Here is a 21,646-nt window from a genome sequence, read left to right on the forward strand (position 1 = left end):
CCTACTTACAAAAATGAACACTGAAGGCAAGTATATAAAAAAGTATAAGACAACTAAAAATGTACAAGTGGTGGATGGATTACAAAGTAGTGCTAATATGATTGTTCTGTAAGTGCAAGGATTTCGGCTTGCCTTACAGAACAATCTCCCCCCCTTCCCCCTCAATGCACTGTTCTGGGGGTTCTCCTGATCCCCTTCCCCAGAACCGATCGTGTGGGGGGGACAGGAAGTGCGTGAGGGGAGGAAAGGGGGCAAACCCTGTTGTGCTAGCGGGAACTAGCTCCTGCTAGCTCAACTATTTAGTTGAATCCAGCCTGATACACACACACACACACACACACACACACACACACCACTCTACCCCAAAAGATAAGCAGAAAATTAAGATCCATAGGTCTGGGTAAATAAGCATGTTTTTGCTTGGAAAGTAAAAACAGTGATGGTGCCAGGCATTTCTTCATTGGAAGAGAACCACCACTGAGAAGGGCCGTTCTTTTGTCACCACCCTCTGCAGATGCCTAGGAGGTGGCACACAGAGGAAGGCCTCAGATGAAGAACACAGGGTCTGAGCTGGTTCTTGTGAAGAGCGGTGGTCCTCAAGTTACTGGGCATCTGAGTTACACAAGGCTTTAGAGGTGAAAGCTTTGAAAACTTTACAGGCTCACTTTGAACTGGGCCTGCAGCTAATTGGCAGCCATTGCAGTTGGTCCAGATTGGTGGTATGTGTTCAGATCATCTTGCCCCAGTGATCAATCTGGCAGCTGAATTCTGTACCAGCAGTTTGCAAACTGTTTTCAAGCGACATGTACCGTATAAAAACATTGCAGTAATCTAACCTAGAGTTTACTAGAGCATAAACAACGGAAGTCTGACTGTCCAGATAGGGCTGTAGCTGGTCCACCAGCTAAAGCTACTAGAAGGAACTTGGCACCAATGAATCCTCAAGTCACAATACTTGATCCAGAACGGCCCCAAACTATCCACTTGCTCTTTCAGAAGGAGTATAATAACCCTGTTAAAAACTGGACATATCCCACCCACCCAACCTAGGGAACCACTCTAGATTAAGCTTTAGTTTATTGACACTTTTCCAATCCACTATTAAGGCCAGACATTGGTCCAGTGTTAACACATCAGTTCCAATTTCCAAACTGGATTGTAACTTTAAACAACAGCCTTGCTACATATGCCAAAGGGGATCATGCCCGTCATGTGATGGAGATTGCGAAAGGGATAAAATCCATCGCCAGAAATTCAGCTTTGTCTCAACACTGTTCTCTTCACATGCATGGGAACATCCATTACGTAAACGCAGTTTCCCCATGTTAAAGCAGCCAAGTCCAGATTGCTTGCATCACAGTTCAAGCTTGATCTCCACACCTCACATGTATAAGCCCCACCCTGTTTCTTTGTTCTTTGGCTCTGTAAGCAAATAACATTCAAACAAATGCACACAAATGTATCCTTTCTGGTATGTGGTAGCTAACCAGTTGCTAAGGACATTTTGGCTTAGTATCAAGATTACTAACAGCACAACTGCAAAGCTTAAGTTTTCAGTTCATCTGGGTAACAAGACACTGAACTTTAAAATGAAAGGACAGGACAGAATTAAGAGATTTGATACATTGTTAAAAGCATAATCAGAGCCGGGGTGTGTGTGAATGAAAGAATAAAATATAGATTCAAGAATCATTACAAGGGGAGGGGAAATTATAAGATAATAAAATATTTTGCTTTTTACCACATGACCAAAACCAGATAGATTACCTATTGTCAGGGACTGAGGGTAGGGATGGCCACCCCAGGAGCCTTTCAGAGAGAAGGTGGGGGCGGACAGTATGGACCTCAAATTGTGGTATCAGACAGGTCATACAGAAGGAGGAGGAGGAGGAGGGAGTTGGTAAAAAATGAGTGGTGAAGGACAGGAGTGAAGTAACATTGACCCAAGACAGGAGTCAGATGTGTTGGAATCTGCAGCAGTCAAGTGACTTACTGTCTTGGGAGAGTTTGCCAGAACCCCCATCCTCACCAAGACGCAGGCGTTCGATGAGAATCTCTGACCCAAGAGCCCAGAAGGAATCTGCCCTTCACACTCGCAGTAGGCAGCAGGAGTCTGATTGACAGGAAGTAAAGGTGAGGGGGGTGGAGCTTTACTCCGGGCAACGTCAGACTGAGAGTAAGCTGCATTTGCTTGCATTTCATGAGTCCTTAATTGAAATAAAAGAACAGGAAAGCGCTCTCTTTCTCTGCGTCTTTGATTTCCTCAGTGGGAGCCAAGAGCTGTTGGCAGTACCCTGACATCTATATATGTCAGCTATACAAGCAACTAGATCTTCCCCAGCATCAAACAAGCCAGCCATAACCAGGAAGAGCTTGAGAGGAACAGACAGAGGGAAGTGCCTCATGAAAGCTCCCACAGCAGCAGTTATTTGCTGGCAGCTCAAGATTGGTTCTTTTTGTCTCTCCCAGGTATACTCTGACAGCCCAGAAGTGTAGGGAAGAGGGAAATTACTCAGGCCCAGGTGACTGGGTGAGCAGGTGGGCCGGCCCCTTTCAAATCTCTGTGATAAGTCTTCTTCTTCTGTGTAAAATGAAGCAACCCCTCCCCTGCACCTTGGTTGAGATGGTTTGGGCTCTACATTCCTGGCTTTGCTCTAACCTTTTATTAGTTATATTCCTTAAAATTCCTTTCAGATCCTAACACTGTCTCAGCTGCTAGGTAATCCTAATCATCTGTCTGCAAAGTCCAGTGGGAGGCAGAATTCTTCACCATGAAAGACAACAACAGCAACAAGCTGGTGGCCGCCTTGCACAAAGCTAATGCCAATGTAGAATGTGGAAGAAGCAGCTGGCTGCCTATCAAGAGAAGACAGAAGCCCTGCAGCAAGGGATGAGTGCATGGGGTGCGGCCTTTGGGAGGGGAAGCCTGACTGGGTCGCCAACCGATATGACCGCCATCTTGACGCCGCATGTCTCTGAGGTCCCAATATCAGGGTGCCATTTCATTCTGCTCCAAGTGATGGTCTCAGTGGTTCAGTGCTTCCAGTCCAAGCAAAGGAATTCCAAGGCAAGAGTTCAGGATTCAGCTAGTACAATGTTGCTGCAGCCCCAGACTGAACCCAGGCCGAGCCTTAAATGGAGCTGCAGCTCTTTCTGGGTTGCTTGCTCTGTTTCAGGGGTCTGGCCTGCTTTAACACGATAGCCGTCTTCAACATGCTTGCACATGGAAGAGGGAGCAAGCTTGTTTTCTGCTGTTCTAGAGGGTAGAAACCAAACCAACAGATTCAAATGACAAGAAGAAAGATTGTGACTAAACATTAGGAAGAACTTTCTGAGGGTAAGAGCTGCTTGACAGTGCAATGGACTCCCTCAGAAAGTAATAGATTCTCCTTCACTGAAGATTTTAAAGCAGATGTTAAATGACCACCTATCCTGGATGCTTTAGTTGAGATTCTTGCATTGTAGGGAGCTGGAAGTTGGGGTCCCTTCCAACTCTACAATTCTCTTATTCTAACGCTTCCCGATTCCAAAATGCTGTTCCAATGAAGGATTTAGGCTGCTTGGTGGTTGAGTATGCCCCGGGCACACCCTCAAGTCTCAATGGCTTCACTAGGATTTTGAGACAACGCTCAGTTGGCTTTGATGAATGAAAATCTAACAGCCCCAAGAAAAGTAGCAGCTGCGCTTTCTAGGAGAAGGAATTGTGTTTCATTGATCCAACAATGCATTTAACACCGGACTACATGATCCTTTCAGAAGGGCCTACTACCCAAAATCAGCTTCACTATAATAAAAAAGCAAGCCTAAAATACTGAACATTTTAAACTTTAAAACCGGCCAAAGGCTGGCTCTTGCAAAAAGTACAACTCCTCTAGCTTAGACTGAGGGTATCAAAGTGTAATTTTTCAGCAGCTGTTTGGTGACACGACAGAATGGTGTTCAGGAAGCATGCAGTTTCTTCTTCAAGGAAGCAGTATTAGGCTAAAGAGCTCCTACCATCAAAGTGAAAGCACAATTTACTCAGCACCAAAAGCTGAACCCTTATTTCCCCTGTGCACAATAGAGGCAAAGGGCAGTGCTTTGGAGCTGCTGCACCAATATGCTTTTCTACTGCTGACTGTGTAATTTCAAAGAATGCTTCTTCCTACTAAGGGAGCCATTCAGAAATGCTTCTTCAATTGCTCATGCAGGAGAGTCATGCTCCTTTAATGGATTGTTTTGTTCTTCACAAAACACCATGCTGAAGGTCTACCCAGTGTAGACTGAGAGAAGGGGAGAAACAGAAGGTTAACTTGGTCCACATCACAGTCCAACAGCAAAATCCTAAATTTCTCCCTCAGTTGACTTAGGAAGGACAAAGGCAAATATTATTCATCACCTGGAGTTTTCTTCTGTGTCGTAGAAGATACAGGACTATACACACACACAGGGATCTAGCTTTTCTTGGTGTGGCTGCATCTCCTAAGAGAATGGAAGCAAGTTTAAATGGAACTGACTTGCTACTCCCTTAGCTGTCAGTACATATTTCACTGAGGACACCACCAACCCACACTTCAGTGCTTGTTGTGACAGTTGGATGGAGGCAACTTTGTGTGATGAAAATTATTAGATGCATGACCCTGGTTTCTTCTCGGTTGTTGTTTCACTTGCAAGATATGCTGTTTAGTAACAACATCCTCCTGACTTGTCATCTTTTTCAAGATTGCAAAACACACCTCTAACATGTGATCTTCTGCTTGATTATGGTAATATGAGACACATTAATTAAAATGTGTTTATGTAATTAAATGGGAGAGGTGCATTCTACTCAATGTACATGCAATGTATATAATAAGCAGGCTTGTGTGACAGATTACTCTTTCAGTGTAAAAGTTTGATCCTTATAGGGCACCAGCGGCATCAACACCTTTTAAGGGAATGCTATGGATGCGAGCACATTGCCTTAAGTAAAGAGCCACAACACCAACTCCAACTCTTCTGCAATTTGAGGGTCATCTAAGTCCTTATTGATTATTGTTTGTGAAGCACAAGACTTAGCTTGGGCCCGATTGTTGTTCAACATATTTATAAACAACTTGAATTAAGATACTGAGAGATTGCTGATCAAATTTGCACATGACAACACACTATAATCAGGATTCAAGCTGACCTTAACAGATTGGAGAACTAGGCCCAAAGTAATGAAATGAATTTCAATAGTGACAAATATCAGGTTCTAAAATTAGGCAGGAAGAAGCAGCTGCAAAAATATAAGATGGGGGACACCTGGATTGCCAGTAGTATATGTGAAAAGTATCTACTGTAGGAGTCTGAGTAGACCACAAGCTTAATATGAGTCAACAGTGTGCTGCAGCAGCTTAAAAAAGCTAATGCTATTCTAGTATAATGTCCAGAACAAGGGAAGTCTTAATGCCTCTCTATTCTGCTTTGGTTAGACCACACCTGGAATACTGTGTCCAGTTCTGGGCACCACAATTTAAGAAGGATGTTGACAAGTTGGTATGTTTAGCCTGGTAAAGAGGAAACTGAGAGGAGATATGATAGCCATCTTCAAATATCACAAGGGCTGTCACATAGGAGATGGAGCAAGCTTGTTTTCTCCTGCTTCAGAGGCAAGGATCAGAACCAACGGATTCAAGTCGTAAGAAAGGAGATTCTGATTAAATATCAGGAAGAACTTTCTGGCAGTAAGAGCTGTTCTGCAGTGGAATGAACTCCAACGAGAGGTGATGGGCTCTGCTTCTTTGGTGGTTTTTAAAGCAGAGGTTGAATGGTCATCTTGTCATATACAGTATAATCTAGTTGAGATTCCTGCATTGATGACTCTTGGGGCACCTTCAACACTACAATTCTATGATTCTAGGAACTTGTGCCAAAATTAAATTTCACAGGTTGCTCCAGGAAAGTAAGAATCATTAATCACGCAAGTAAATGAACAACTTAAAATATAAAGTTTGCAATATGTTTCAGCCCACATGGGCATAGCTGCGGGGGGGGGGGGGGCAAGGGGACAGTTGCCCCCCTAGAGCCAGCCACAAAAAATATTGAAAAGCATTGAAAGCACTCAATTAACTGAGGTTCTGCCCCCCACCCCAGCAGAAGCCTGCTCCCCCTAACAAAAATCCTGGCTACGCTTAAGAGGCTTGTTCAAGATTAAACATGTATTCTACAAGGCACACAAACTTTAAGAGAGAGACCCATCCACTGATTAGTGACTTTAATCTTTTACTGCAGCAAGACGCCCATTAACCCAAAAAGTTCAAGAAAATATTGTGCACTCTCAGGAAAATTGTTTCCTTCTGCTCTTTTTAATTTTAATATCAAAGTGTTAAAAACACCAATTATGGCTCATTATTAAAATTGTGAATATACAATGTAATTTTTTTAATATCTTTGGATCACATGAAGAATGCAAAATTTTGGTAGACAAGGGGAAGAGAAACCACATTGACTATTCAAAGAAGGAGGAAAAGCTGAATTTCATGTTTTCACCCAATCCATGGACAGCTTCAAATCTAGACAATATTGTATTACACATAATTGCGTTAATCCTAAGGCATTTTAAGGAGTATTTGAAGTAATACAAGGGAAGTCTGTTTTACTATATTCACAACGAATCTGAAATTACCTGCTCCCTGTTTTGCAGAATGTTGGTTGAATGACCTCTCCTCCCCCCGGGATCTAGAAGGTAAATAATTTTCATACAAATATATTAATAACATCATGTGACTTTGGTGATACCAGTACTTTCCAAAGATGCAGTTAATTATGTTTTGAAAAATGATAGATGGGCATACTATGGAGTCTTGCAAATAAACAGAATTAAATAACTTCTAAATAAACATTCACAGTTCAAAAGGTAGGAAAGGTTCATAAAAAAATACACAGCTTTACACAATAGTGCCATCTAGTGTTGAAACATAATATTTTATTCCATTTATTGGATGACCTATTGTCCTTTCATCCTCCCATGTGAGAAATGTACAGATTTTTTTAAAAATCATCAGGTTTGTTGTATATGTGTGTCTTTGTCCACTTAACTTCTACATACTCCAAGAAAAACCTTTCACTTTTTCCAGGCCTAATTTAGGATTGTCAGTCACGGACAATACTCTTCTTCATTTCTACATGAAATAAAACTGAATGCATTAAAGAATTGAAATAAAACACTAGCGCAGGTTGGGAATATTAGTACAAGGAATAGATCAGACCGCAAATAATTTTTTTTAAAAGTACTGCAAGGCAGCCCATTTGGTTTCTTCTTTTGATTCTTACGATAACTAAATGTGCATGCCACCAACAGTTTTGTTTCATTTATATCTCTGCCTTTCCCAACAAAAATCAAGGTGGCACACAAAAGGTTCACAGTTGATTTTCCAGAGACATACTTGTTTTGCTTCAGCCAAAGTTGTTGCATCATGCGTTTTCAGAATAGATTCAGATTCTGGACTCAGGCACCCTGGATTTATTTCCTTATACCAGGGACCAGGGACCCCCACTCTAGAGTGGGGTTAAAACTATTTAGCAGTATTTTGTATGCTCTGCTATGAACATGTTCCTCTGTCTCTTTCAAATGTGTGGCCCTAGTTAAGTATGCTGTATTCAGTGGGGGAAATTTATTTTGAAATAGAAGTCCATAACAAAGTTTTTACAGGGCAGAGGTAATGGTGCAGCCTTATTTACCATCTGCACACCATTTATGTTGAACCTTTTGCTCAGAATTATAATGGCCTAACTATTGCATTTAATGTTGCTATTTTCAGACTATAAACTATTACAAAGTGCATGATGAAAGCTCCAGGATGGTGCCTTATAATATGTGACTACTAGTGTTGTTTGTTCAGCAATAGATAGCTTCTTTGGAGACTAGCAAAGTGGAACAAACCCGTATAATTTATCTCGAGGACATTAAGGGGACAGTTTCCTAATGAGACATGTTGATGTGGATCCTTCCAGAATAACTAAACTACTAAAAACTTTGATATCATTACAGGAAAAATAAAATGTACTGTTTTAGGTGGTGGTTGTGCTACATATCTCCCAGTGCACCAACCACTTTATGGGATGTTGTTAACCTGATTGCATGCATTCATCTGCTTTTCTTTGCAAGAAATATTATATGCTGTGGAAACGGCAGTACAGAGCAATTGTGGAGACCTGGGAGAGCCCCCTCCTTTGCACTCTAGCTGGTTTGGAAGAGTGTTTGGGAGATGAAAAGCAGCAGGGATGGCTCCCCCCCCCCCAGATGTTTGCCCATCCTGTTTGCTGCCCACATGGAGCTGGCGGTGGGCGCTTGCTTCCCCTCTTCTGCCCCCAAGATATTACAGAGAGAGGAAGGAGGGACAGGGGTTGCCCTATTCGGCCAGCCACTTGTTGCCAGCAGTCACCTGGCAGCAGAGACTTTTGTTACCCATTTTGTCACCTTTTCTGAACATGTGGCTAAAGTATGCTCTGTGCGTGTAAGAGAGAGAGACAGCACTTTGGTGGAGACAGATCTGTGCATGCATGTATGTGAGTGAGCTGCTCAGAGAGAAAGAGGGGTGAGCGAGAGAAAGTGGAGTGGCCACCTGGTATATTTTTCATGATACTAAGGAACGTTTCCTGTTATTAAGACAGCAACAACATCATATTGCCCTGGTGGGTGGGCGGGTGTGTCAATTTTACGCTGTCTCTACAATCGGCACCACGTAGGACAGGGCTCACTTTCCACAGTTATCATGAGGTTTTCAGCGGTGAGGGGACCCTAAAATGTATGCACTAATCATGCCCCACAGAGCTTAAAATTCAAAACGTGCCTACTGGTACAAAAAAGTTAGTGAGCCTGTCTTAGACAAGTAGCCTACAAACAATGTACAAATATGGTAACTTTTCCAAAGCACAATCTCTTCATTTTTCTTTTCAACAATTAAAACTAATGCAGAACTTTTCTATATAATATGCACTTACACCATTCTTGTATTGTATTGATGCCAGGATATTTATAATCAACACTACCTGGCAATTGGTCATCAGAACAATTTTCAATACATGTAAGACTTAATACAACTGCCGCTGTAATTTTTGCATTTTATTTTCCCCTGACTTCATTACTTGCAATCTACTCCAACCACCAACCACCCTGCCAGCTTAGAATAAAAAAGTTATGTATGCATCAGGTGAACTGAACTCCAGACCATGAAATACAATGAAATAACATCTAAGGGACCACAAGACTCTGTTGCTTTTGCTGCAACATAAGCATTTAACTGAAGGTGCCAAGGATTTAACTTGGGACTTCCTGAAGTAACTACCAAAAATCTATACAGGTTAATACAGGTAGCATTATATCTCAAACTGCTGCATCATAATTTGTTTGTGTCAATATTTATATAACACTCTTCACCTATGGTCACCTATGGTCAGGGGGGGAAAATACAAGCTTTAAAAAAATTAAACTGAATCAACAATTTAAAAGAGCATCATGGCACAATACAAACGGGAAAACTCATCAAATCCATCCTGTTGACAAACTTGGTGGAAGAGTTAAGTCTTTTATCATCATCAAAAAGAATGGAGTGGCAAGACAATCCTCAGTGGGAAAGAAGTTCTACATACGTAAAGCCATTACTGAAAAGGCCCTTCCTTGAACCTTCACATCTCTTACCTCATCTGACCGAAGTACGGACCATCATGAGGGTATCATGGAGTTTAAAGGGGCTGATGCATGGACGTAGCCAGGGTATTTGTTAAGGGGGGAGCAAGCCTTTTGTTAGGAGGGGCGGAACCTCAGTTACCTATGTATTTTTATCCCTGCCCCCCCTGGCTATGCCCATGGGTGGATGTGAAAAGCTTCCCTTATGATCCACACAAAATTCTGTGGACATCTAGTTTAGATTGTAACTCTTCTTCAAATCACTTTCATTTCAGTCTCCGCGTTATGCATACGAGCACTTCAAGTCTGTGGAGATATATCTATTTTGTCACTCTGTGAATCCAGACAGTACTGAATGACCGAATACAACAGTTTTCAGTGCAAAAGCTTGGTCCCTCACCCTCTGCTCTTAGGCCAAAACTACGGCCCTCTGGCCAAGGCCCCACCAGGAGTCCCAAAGACTCTCAGGAAAGATACAGGGGGGGAAAGTTATTGGAATAAGGCTAACAAACATACTTTTGTCAAATAAGGAATGCCCCAGAGGAACATTAATGGAAAGAAAAAGTATGTTTTGTAAGCATACAAAATTGCATTTGGCTTCTTGCCAGTAAAAGTCCCCCCTTTGGTCTACAAGTATATAAAAAAATCTGCACAACACCATCTTTGAACAACAGAGCCAGGTGTTAAAGACAAATGCATAGGAATTAATTTTTAGTTATTAAAAATGTACTTAAGACGTTTTTGCTTAACCATTTTTTACCTAGAAGGTAATTTTCACATTTCTTAGCCATAATGCAAAGTTTAGAGTGACGCCAGTTTAGAGTCAAGAAGTATGCACACACTGCTACTTGTTTTAAAAGAGTAGCATCTAGTTAAGTAATATGCTTATTAAATATTACTGCTCTATTACCTGTTATAATGTGTGTAAAAGTGTACTTAATGCAAAGCTTATTGCCACATATTTATATTAGAACATGTCATCCATAATGAAATAAGTAAATAAAAAAAATCATAAATTACCTATTTTTTAATACTTTAGCCACTATATTAGAAGAAAAATTATGCAGTAACAATTGTGGGTATCCCTCCCACCCAAAAAACTTTTTTGAAATCTTGGTATGATTTCCCTCAAACCCCCCCCCCCCCCAACATATGCAATTTAGTAATCGGGTATAATTTTACATCAAATACAATAAATGAAGAATTTCCTACTAAAACATATGAAGACTCAGACACTTTTGTAACATACTAATGTTTCAAAAAAGTATATCTCATATCAAATGTTTTTCCTTTCTGTGTTATTAATCAATTGTTATATTATGATGTACTTCTGAAAGAATGGCAAAATAAAACATTTAACGAAGCAGGTGGCTTATGAGTAGTATCCATCACTTCTTTTCTAAAACCTGGGTACCTCAGAACTGTGAAAATTAGGTTTCTATTAGCATCTAGATTCTTTGTGGATATCACTGGCAGTTATATTTGCAGCTTTGAAGTTTCCTCTAGGTCTGTCATTTGGTTAGGCTGCTGATGGGCGCCTGGGGTGCTTTGTCCTCTGGGATGCTATTTGGCTTTAATTCATCTTTGATTATAACCAATTTATGCATTTTATCTGTTTTATATAAACATCAAAGGGAGCAGAGATACCTACTCTGCAATCCCCATTACAGACAAAGGAAGAAGAAGAAGAAGAGTTTGGATTTGATATCCCGCCTTTCACTCCCCTTCAGGAGTCTCAAAGCGGCTAACATTCTCCTTTCCCTTCCTCCCCCACAGCAAACTCTCTGTGGGGTGAGTGGGGCTGAGAGACTTCAAAGAAGTGTGACTGGCCCAAGGTCACCCAGCAGCTGCAGGTGGAGGAGCAGAGATTCAAACCCAGTTCCCCAGATTACAAGACTACCGCTCTTAACCACTACACCACACTGGCTCTCAAGGAGGTGAGTAAGTGATCTTATGTACTTTTAGTGTGAATTTCTAGGCTCAGCTTTACCGTCCTCAAAAGTAGATATAAGACTTACTTACAGAATTAACATTGCATTATATGCATGGCAATGTTTCAGACTTTACAAATATTTTCAAAGCAGACATATTAACTTTGTACGCAATTTTACTTGTAATCACTAATCACTACCTATCCAAACTATTCTTCTACAAATTAGATTCCAGTAAGCCTCAAAACTGAAGATTTAATTGACTAGAAATGAGCAGGAAGTTTTTTGTATGAATCTGGGGTGACTAAAAAAACTAATTTGGGGGTGTAAATGACATGACTTGCATTTTTGAAGTACAGAAAGTATATTTTCTATTCTATATATATATTTTCTATTCTATTTGATTTAAGAAGGTTCTGGAAACTTTTCTGTGTGTTACAATCTAGAACAAGGGTCAGCAACCTTTTTCAGCCATGGGCCTGTCCACCGTCCCTCAGACCATGTGGTGGGCCAACTATATTGGGGGAAATGAACAAATTCCTATGCCCCACAAATAACCCAGAGATGCATTTTAAATAAAAGCACACATTCTACTCATGTAAAAACATGCTGATTCCTGGACCATCCGGGGGCCGGATTGAGAAGGCAATTGGGCCTCATCCGGCCCCTGGGCCTTCAGTTGCCTAACCCTGAGCTAGAAGCTAGCACTTTCTAACTGGTGCAAGCTGAAACCCTTTTTGCTGACAAGTTTCGTCTATGCTGAGAGCAAGTGTTCTTTTCGTTTAAGCTGGTTCAAACTGGTCCTGTTAGGACTTCTGGTGTTTGCCGCCATGGTGAACAGCAGCTCCCACAATAGGGGAAGCCAGTTAAGTGCAGCCAATTAAGGATAATTTAAGAGTAATTATCCTTGCAATGCCCCCCCCCCGGGTCGGGGTGAATTTACACTCGCAGATCGTCCAATGCCTGCCTCCCGTTCCCACAGAATGTGGGGGGCAGGGAATGCTGAATGCACCGCACTGCACGTATTGGAAACTCTCCAATGCAGCCACCACGAGCGGAGGTTCTTCTGTTTTTTAAGATGGATCTGACTTTGGACTTAAAAAACAGGCATGTTCTGGATGAAGGAGACAAGATGCCACTTAGTGCCAAGGTCTCAATCTGGAGAGTGGTACCTCAGGTTACAGACGCTTCAGCTTACGCAATTTCAGGTTGTGCACTGTGCCAAACCCAGAAGTACCGGAACAGGTTACTTCCAGGTTTCAGCGCTTGCGCATGAGCGCTGAATTGCAACCCACGTGTGCGCAGACGCGGTGCCGTGGGTTGCAAATGGTGCGAGTTATGAATGTGCCTACTGCATGGATCATGTTCGCAATCCAAGGTTCCACTGTATACCGTATTTTTCCATCTATAAGATGCCCCCATTTATAAAACACCCCCTGCATGGACTCAGATTTAAGAAAATGGGGCGAGATGTATCCATGTATAAGACGCCCCCTCATTTTTGACATTATTTTTTAGGGGGGAAACCTACTTATACACATAAAAATATGGTAAACTCCTCTTGCAAATTAGTGGATATGGAATAGTTAAATACGAATGAAAGTAATCACCTCAGTGGCTGTTAAAATAAAGGATCAAGACTGGAACTGTATTATTTGGATTAAATAAGAGGATTGGAGAAGGACAAAGGAACATCATCTCCTAAATCAGAACATGGCAAGTCACTCAAATATGTTTAATTTGGAATGGGATAATTGGCTCTTTTAATTGTATTATGATATTATATTATATTAATGTGGCTCACATTTGATTGTTATTAATGAAAAATTAATAAAAAATATTTATAAAAAAACAACTGGTCCTGTTAGTTCGTTCTCCCAAGGTAATGCTGCCTAAAATAACAGGCCAGAAGGAGCCTGGCTTTCACTTTATTTTTCCTTCTTGGTTCTGTCTACTTCGTTCCTCTGTGGTGATCTGTACATACTATGTTTAAGTGCTAAGTTTTAGTCTTATTTTAAGTTTAAGGTTTTGCTGCAACTGGATTCTTAAGGACTGTGCCAATCCGGAAGAGTTGGATTCGTGACTGTTGCTCATTTCCCTTCAGTAAATAATACTGGATGAAGCTGATTGCGTCTGAATCTTTTTGGAACCCTGCATAGTGTTTAAGCTTTGTTTATTCTGCTACCTATGAGCTGTGACTTGCTCTGGATTGATGTGGAGCAAAATCACAACAGTGAAGGCCATTATTAAGGGAGCAATTATTTACTATACTATATAGAACAGTGGTATACTGTGAGTGAAAACTGGAGGAGTGAATGGTGTTATGTGAAAAATGTAGGGGGGGATTTGCTACCCCTTAGAGACATCTCTTGTATGAATAAGTACACAGAAACACTATGAAGTATTTTTTCCCCTTGACCTAAACTACTACTATACATTTACAACTAAACAGAACAACAAATATTTCAATATACCATATTTTTCTGTGCACTAGATGAGGTTTTGTGACACAAAAATCATGTCAAAAAATTGGGGTCATCCAATACATGGATAGTGGCATTGGGGGGGAAGAAGCCGCTGCGCGCAGGGAGCTATCTGGGAGCGCTGGCTGGCGGCGTGCAGCTTCCCCCAATGCCGCTGTGCGCGGGAAGCACTCCCTGGATCGTTTCCTGCGTCCAGCGGCATCAGGGGAAGTTACCAACCAGCTGGCTGGAGCGCAACTTCCCTTGATGTTGCTGCACGAGGGAAACACTCCCTCTACCTGCGTGCGGGAAATGATCTAGGGAGTGTTTCCCGCCCGCAGCTGGGGGGGGGGGAGGAGAGGCTCAACAACTTCTGGCAATCTCCCCTCATTTTCTTAAAATTGAGTCCCCCAAAATAGGGGGCAGGTCTTATACATGGTGGCATCTAATGGATGGGTAAGTACGGTACTTCTAGAAAGCAGTAGTTTCACACCCCTCTGTAAGGCATGCCAGTAGACTAGGCTTCTTTGATTTATCTGAAAGATGTATAATCCCACCTTTAATTCCATCAAGCCAATTTATAGCAGATTTTAACTTTTCAAATACAAAGCTGTTAAACTCTGTTTGTAGCATAGCCAAGAGAGATGTCTGGGCAATGTGATGTTAAAGCATCTCTCCAGTTGTCTGGTGTTCCTCTTAGAACTGCTACTGCCCTTGTAATAGCCCAGGGGTAGAGTTGCCATACGTCCAGGAAATCCCAAACATGTCCTCTTTTGGGGGGCCAACATGCCCATCCGGGGGGAATTTTATATTTTAAAAGAAATGTCCAGGGGGTGGGTTTGTTTGTTTGTTTGTTTGTTTGTTTGTTTGTTTGTTTGTTTATTGGGGGGGATTTGGCTTGGGCTCGGGCTCCTCAGGCGCAGGCTGCTCTGCGTGCCGCGGCCCCTGCCAGCCCAAGCTGGGGAATGAGGCCCCGCGTACCTTCACATCTCTTTCCCCAGCTCGGGCTGGCAGTGGCTTCTTTTTTGCTCTTCAAGATATGGCAACTCTAATACTGCCCTCAAAACTGTGAAACAGAGGTTATGGGATGTTGCCCTCAGTGATTTACAATCTCACTCATATGTGACCTGTGGCTCATCTGCATTAGGAATTCAGTATCTGCAGGGTTTTCTGTCACCTCCCTACCTTAAGAATCTGACCGTGCCAAACTATCACTGTCCGTTTTTAAAGGTCAGATTAAATGTTTTTCCATCTGAAATGTTGAGTGGAAGAGTGGCTGGCATCCCATACCAAGATAGGCTGTGCCCATGTTCCCAGGATGTTGAATGTATGAAACACATTTTATTATAATCTAGTCTGTATAAACAGGTTAGACAGTATTTGTCAAACCAATATTAACATAACAACCTGGAACTGCTGACTCATTTTATGATAAGATTCTCCTTGAGGATAAGGCTGTAGCAAACTTTCACTCGGAGGCAGCAAGAATCAGAAATCAGTATATGCAGTGGTACCTCGGGTTACATACACTTCAGGTTACAGACTTCGCTAACCCAGAAATATTACCTCAGGTTAAGAACTTTGCTTCAGGATGAGAACAGAAATCGGGCTTCGGCAGCACGGCAGCAGCGGGAGGCCCCATTAGCTAAAGTGGTGCTTCAGGTTAAGAACAGTTTCAGGTTAAGAACGGACCTCCGGACAAATTAAGTACTTAACCCGAGGTACCACTGTACAGGCTAAAGCTCCTCTGTTGGCTAGCAAGGCGGCTCTTACGCCTTAACGTGATATATACCATTGTTTGTACTGTGTATTTTGAGTCTATGGACCACTATAAAGCTGTGTCACAATTCTTCTTTTTAAAAAGCATGCAGCGGTTGTTTGCTGCGTTCTGGCGGGTGAGTGATTTTCAGCATCCCCCTCCCCCAAACAATCAAGCGGCCAATCGCCGCTTACAATCTCGGGCTCACGCCAAAAAACATTCGCCCGTCCCCCCTCGTCTTATACAGGGGGAAATACCTGTAAAAGGTGGCATTGTGGAATCTTCTTGTCCATTTTCACAGTGGAGAATTGGCACTTAGAAGAGGCCTAATTGGTAACAAGTCTTTTCAAACATGTAATTGAAAACAATTAGCCACTTGTGATCAAGTGAAGGTGCTTGCCAGGATAGCACTTGATATCTCCACCATCTGGAGCTGCATGCCTGGGGATCCTTGGATCTTGACTGTTTTCACACACTAGCAACACATCCTGTAAAATTCTATCCTTTATAGCAGTGTTTTTCAACCACTGTTCCGCGGCACACTAGTGTGCCGCGAGATGTTGCCTGGTGTGCCGTGGGAAAAATTGAAAAATTCGAAAGATTTAAAAATAAAGTATTTTATAATTTTTCATATTTCTTTTTACTTACTATTTCATAATAAAGTAATTATAAAATACTTTCTTTGTGTTTATTTGATTCCTCTTCAAGAGAATTACTTTATATATAGTCAATATAGGCACAGAGTTAAATTTTTTAACATTTTCTAATGGTGGTGTGCCTCGTGATTTTTTTCATGAAACAAGTGTGCCTTTGCCCAAAAAAGGTTGAAAAACACTGCTTTATAGGATGAAAGTGTTTCAATATTTAGAACATCTCTTCTGGGTATATTGCATTTTCCAACATTTAAAATGCAATTTTTTTGATCCTTCCAGCAATGGAAGGTTTTCTCCTATTGCAGAATGGGTTCCACTGTAGTGGGGAGTTCTGCTGGAAGCAAAGAGGATGTGGTTTTCACTGAAATTTCCTCTAGCACCCAACACTGCCACTGTTCCAGGGGGTTCCCCAGCCCTGCCAGACAGATTTTTCGGGATACAAGAGAGTTCTGGGGGAGGAGAAATAAGCAAACTATTGTCTTTCCCCTTCTGAATCAGAATTTTAGGAACCAAAAAGTTGTATTGAAAAATAAGACTTTCAAGCCATCTGTCCCCAAAACGGCTACTAGGCATTCCATTTTGGCAATTATAAACCCTGGCTGAAGAAGCCATTTGGCACCTAGCTTGTATATTTGAGTTTTTAATACTGATTATATCCTTCCCTGCCCATCCCAGGTTTTGAAAAAGAGAGATCCTCCCTACCCATCTCAGTAAGCATTGACATTGTAAGTGAACAGTCCAGTTCTCAAGCATGTACAGTGGTACCTCAGGTTACAGACACTTCAGGTTACATACGCTTCAGGTTACAGACTCCGCTAACCCAGAATTAGTACCTCAGGTTAAGAACTTTGCTTCAGGATGAGAACAGAAATCGTGCGGCAGTAGTGCGGCAGCAGCAGGAGGCCCCATTAGCTAAAGTGGTACCTCAGGTTAAGAACAGTTTCAGGTTAAGAATGGACCTCCAGAAGGAATTAAGTTCTTAACCAGAGGTACCACTGTATAAATATTTACTTAAGTTAAAGGATTACTTAATTCCAAGTAACTTCCATCTTGCCCAGGAAGAGAAAAACGACTTTTCTTCATATATTTCTAAATTGTTAATGTAACAGAGAACCTGAGGCTTTCACTCCCATTCACAACACAGAAAATTAGCTCTCCAGGAAAATCCAAAGCATATCATAAGAAACTGGAGGCCATAGGAACAGAACTACCACAGGCACAGAATATGCAATTAGAAGATCCCTTTAAATTTAAAATAGCAAGGAAACTGATATGATGGTGTATGTGATGGAATGATCATTCCAGCACAAATGGAAAAACTACACAAAGATTTGTTATGCCTCTTAAGAGACATTAAAATATAGTGAGAAGTGAGTGTTCAAATTGAGCAAGAAATATACTGCCAACAGCCATCTTTCAGGTGTTACCCTGTGTATTATAAAATGTTGAATGACATCAGATTACACATAATGAAATTTATATGGTGATGCAGCAAGAGAAGCTTCCCAGGACAAAAAGACCACCATTCCTCAATTGTGAGAGAAGTGTAAATGCCTCCCACCAAATAAATATTATTAAGTCAATAATGCCATCCAATGCACACTGAAATTACTGGAAAAATTCCCACATTTTGAGGATAAAATATAAATTTAATATTAACAACTGGATCTCGAGAACACTCATCTGAGGGTTCTTACAGAACACAAACATGAAATAGCTGATCCAACAAATATGCAACCTGTTACTGATTTTAGAAAATGGGTCACTAACCTTTGACCATCTGGATTCTGCTGGAGTACAGCTCCCACTACTCATGACTACTGCCTGGGACAGATGGAATCTAGTGTACAACAATATCTGGAGGACCACAGGTTAGTCACCCCAGATGTATTCAGAAGGAGAAAAGTGTACGAAGTACACATTCTGGATTTCAACAGGTATATATTAAATTATATTATGCTGTTCTTCAGAAAAGTAGGTTCATTCATTACATAAATGAAGAAAAAAGGTTGGAGAGCCTTTGAATAAATTGTAGACAGGGAAATATAAACATGAATTGGTATTGCCTGCCGCACAAAGAAATAACCCTTTAACTATTATAACACGAAGGAACAAGCAAATCTTCTCCATGTAACTGATCATAAACAATAAGTTTGATTCTAACAAAATTCTGAAATGTTACCACAAACTCTGACACCTGTGCACATACCACTAATAATCAGAGGCAGAACCCATGGCAGATCATGCAAATATAAAATAGAACTTTTCCTACTGCATAGGAAGGAGACCTGTACAACACACCACTCTCATTTCTCAGTTGATTCCCACAGTTGTTTTCATGCCAAACAAGGACCATAAGAAGATCCAATACAGACATGCCTAAAACCCAAACATGGATCATGCTTCTAACAAGATTTTGCAAACAAATAATTAAATGAAGCCTAATTTGATATGAGCTTTATTTTGCTTTAGTTCAGGCTTCCTCAAACTTGGCACTCCAATTTGTTTTTGGCCTACAACTCCCATGATCCCTAGCTAACAGGACCAGTGGTCAGGGATGATGGGAATTGTAGTCTCAAAAGATCTGGAGGGCCGAGTTTGGGGAAGCATGCTTTAGTTGGTTTAGCCCATCATCCTCTGAAGACTTTGTGGTAACTGTGGCCATGATCTTCAAGTATTTCTTCTAGGATTCAGGTGCCAATCAACTGACCAGTTGTGGTTGTTTATTATCTGACCAATCAAAAATCATCTAGAATTCTACTTTGTGAAGATGGCAGCCTAGTTTTCTTTTTTTCTTATTGCAACATGGAATAATCAATGCTTTAAATTAGGAATCAACAACTGGAGCAATCACTATAGCAATGAGCCTGCCAGAGGTCTACCCTGGAGCATGGCAAAGGCCTGGTTCTTTACTATCTTCCTTTCCTCTAGCAAAACTACCGGTAATTGCTGACTAGGGCTTTAAAAATTAAACACCTGGTTAAGTCTTAATCATTTGTTCTAGTATTTTTGACAGGTCAAATGTCCAGCCCTAATTATTTCAAAGGCTTCTTCTGCTACATATAATATGTGAACATTCAATTAGCAAATAAACCTCCCACCTTCCAATTAGCATGTTGTGCTAAGTTCAATGTTTACTCAGATTTCAAACTGCCAGGAAAATGCAGCTGTTAAGAGCCATGCCCTTAACCCGTGTGCTGTTTGGGCAATATGGGATGGTGTGGCTAATTCAAGCTTCCCTACTGCCTTGGCGCTGGAAGTCTGTCAGTGGCATAGAGATGGGCCCAAATTCCATATTTGTCTGATCCCTAGAAAAGACACATTATGCTCACAGAAGGCCTTTTGCGCCAGCAGATGCCTCAGCTAATGGAAGAGAGCAGAAGGTGATTGTTCCCAATTCCTCCTTCCTTGTATAGTCCCATCCATCTCTAAAAATCTGCTCCAGGGTGTTAGGCAACATGGAAGAGTGACATGAGGGGAATTACTGCCGGAGTAAGTGGCAGAAATCATCTCCACTTCTTCTTTTTGCTTAGCTTAGCAGAGGCCTCAGCATGACTGAAGACTCTCCCATGAGCAGAAGGCCTCCTTCTGCTGGCAGAAGGTAGCCATTGAAAACAGGGCCAGCCCACCCATGAGACAACAGCCTCAGGCGGCAGGATCCACTGGGGAACCCAATGCCAAACTTCCTTTCCCCCTTTGTTCCTGTTGTAGGTCGTCCCTCACCCCTTCTACCCTGGTGAAGCAGAGTGCCACTTTAGGGTCTGCTTCAAGTGCCAAAATGTCTTAGGCTGGCCCTGAATGGATACAACCCTGTCTATTTTCTTAGATGACCCACTGCTGGGACTACTTCAAGTATTCATAAAAGACCAAAGACACTGTGAGGAAAAAGGCACCTACACATTCGAGTTATTACTAACATATCTCAATCACTGTCAGCAAGAAAATGTAATTCAGTGTAATGACTTCTGACTAACTCTTTTAATCCTTCCCTTTACAAATGAAGCAGTCAATCTTCATGCTGTCAGCTAAAATATCTTTCAACATAGTAGAAGGTTCTCAAAACAATCCCTCAGAACTTGTCCCAAGATCATTCGTTCTATGGTTAAAAAAAATAAGATTCCTTGAAGCACATCTCCTAAAGGCTACTGGAGATGCCAATATGTTTAAAATATAAACTCACTTTGCCCACTTTTTGAAGTGAAAGCAACTGCATATCACTTGTACATTTTGCTGTTTGTCAGCCTAAAAACAAAATAATAATAATAATAATAATAATAATAATAATAATAATAATAATAATAATAAATTTTATTTATATCCCGCCCTCCCCAGCCGAAGCCGGGCTCAGGGCGGCTAACAACACTAAAACAGTATGACATTATAAAACATTATAAAAATGAATTAAAATCAAGTTTGATCTTTCTCCCAAAGGCACACTTGACATCTGGTTTGAAGATCTCACTGAACTTTAGTATAGTTTAAACTATAGTTTAATGTGACGTGCTAACTACACCACTGAATGCCTTCTCAGAGACAAAACATTGCTTCAGAGAATCAGCATCAGGAAAATGCCAAAAGAATGTCCTTCTCCCGCTCTTTCAAGATAATGGGACCCCTTTGATCACAGCAGGAAGAAAGAGAACTAGAGGGGGGAAACTGAAGGTGAAAATCAAGTTCCATTGGTTCAGTAGGTCAATACCTAAAATGGAAAATGATTTCACTGCAAAAGAAAGAGAAGCAATTACATTAAAAACATATGTTATATAATTAAAGGTAAAGGTACCCCTGCCCGTACGGGCCAGTCTTGACAGACTCTGGGGTTGTGCGCCCATCTCACTTAAGAGGCCAGGGGCCAGCGCTGTCCGGAGACACTTCCGGGTCACGTGGCCAGCGTGACATCGCTGCTCTGGCGAGCCAGAGCCGCACACGGAAACGCCGTTTACCTTCCCGCTGGTAAGCGGTCCCTATTTATCTACTTGCACCCGGAGGTGCTTTCGAACTGCTAGGTTGGCAGGCGCTGGGACCGAGCAGCGGGAGCGCACCCCGCCGCAGGGATTCGAACCGCTGACCTTTCGATCGGCAAGTCCTAGGCGCTGAGGCTTTAACCCACAGCGCCACCTGCGTCCCTGTCAATGACCTATAGAGTCATATAATTTCAAAGAATCAAAAGCGCACTAAATTCACCCTCAATTCTTCATTTGCAGTCTTGA

The 21,646-nt window shown here is 41.6% G+C and overlaps 1 protein-coding gene across 7 annotated transcripts in view; it reads right to left on the reverse strand.

Moving 5' to 3' along the window:
• Window positions 1–21,646, reverse strand: part of WDPCP (WD repeat containing planar cell polarity effector) — a 214,286-nt gene that overhangs the window by 174,370 nt on the left and 18,270 nt on the right. For 3 of the 7 annotated variants that reach the window (XR_013836996.1, XM_079969830.1, XM_079969826.1), the window contains exon 1: window positions 19,538–19,566. The exons of 2 other annotated variants lie outside the window; for them this stretch is intronic. Coding sequence is in view for 4 of the 5 variants with exons in the window: in XM_079969830.1 (XP_079825956.1) it covers window positions 19,538–19,551 (14 nt within the window). In the remaining variant the exon portion in view is untranslated. Of the gene's footprint in view, window positions 1–19,537; window positions 20,142–21,646 lie in introns of those variants that run through there. 2 more of the 7 variants (XM_079969832.1, XM_079969831.1) reach the window with 2 other exon arrangements.

The sequence above is a fragment of the Podarcis cretensis genome (assembly GCF_951804945.1).
Source record: "Podarcis cretensis genome assembly, chromosome: 3".
NCBI lineage: Eukaryota > Metazoa > Chordata > Lepidosauria > Squamata > Lacertidae > Podarcis > Podarcis cretensis.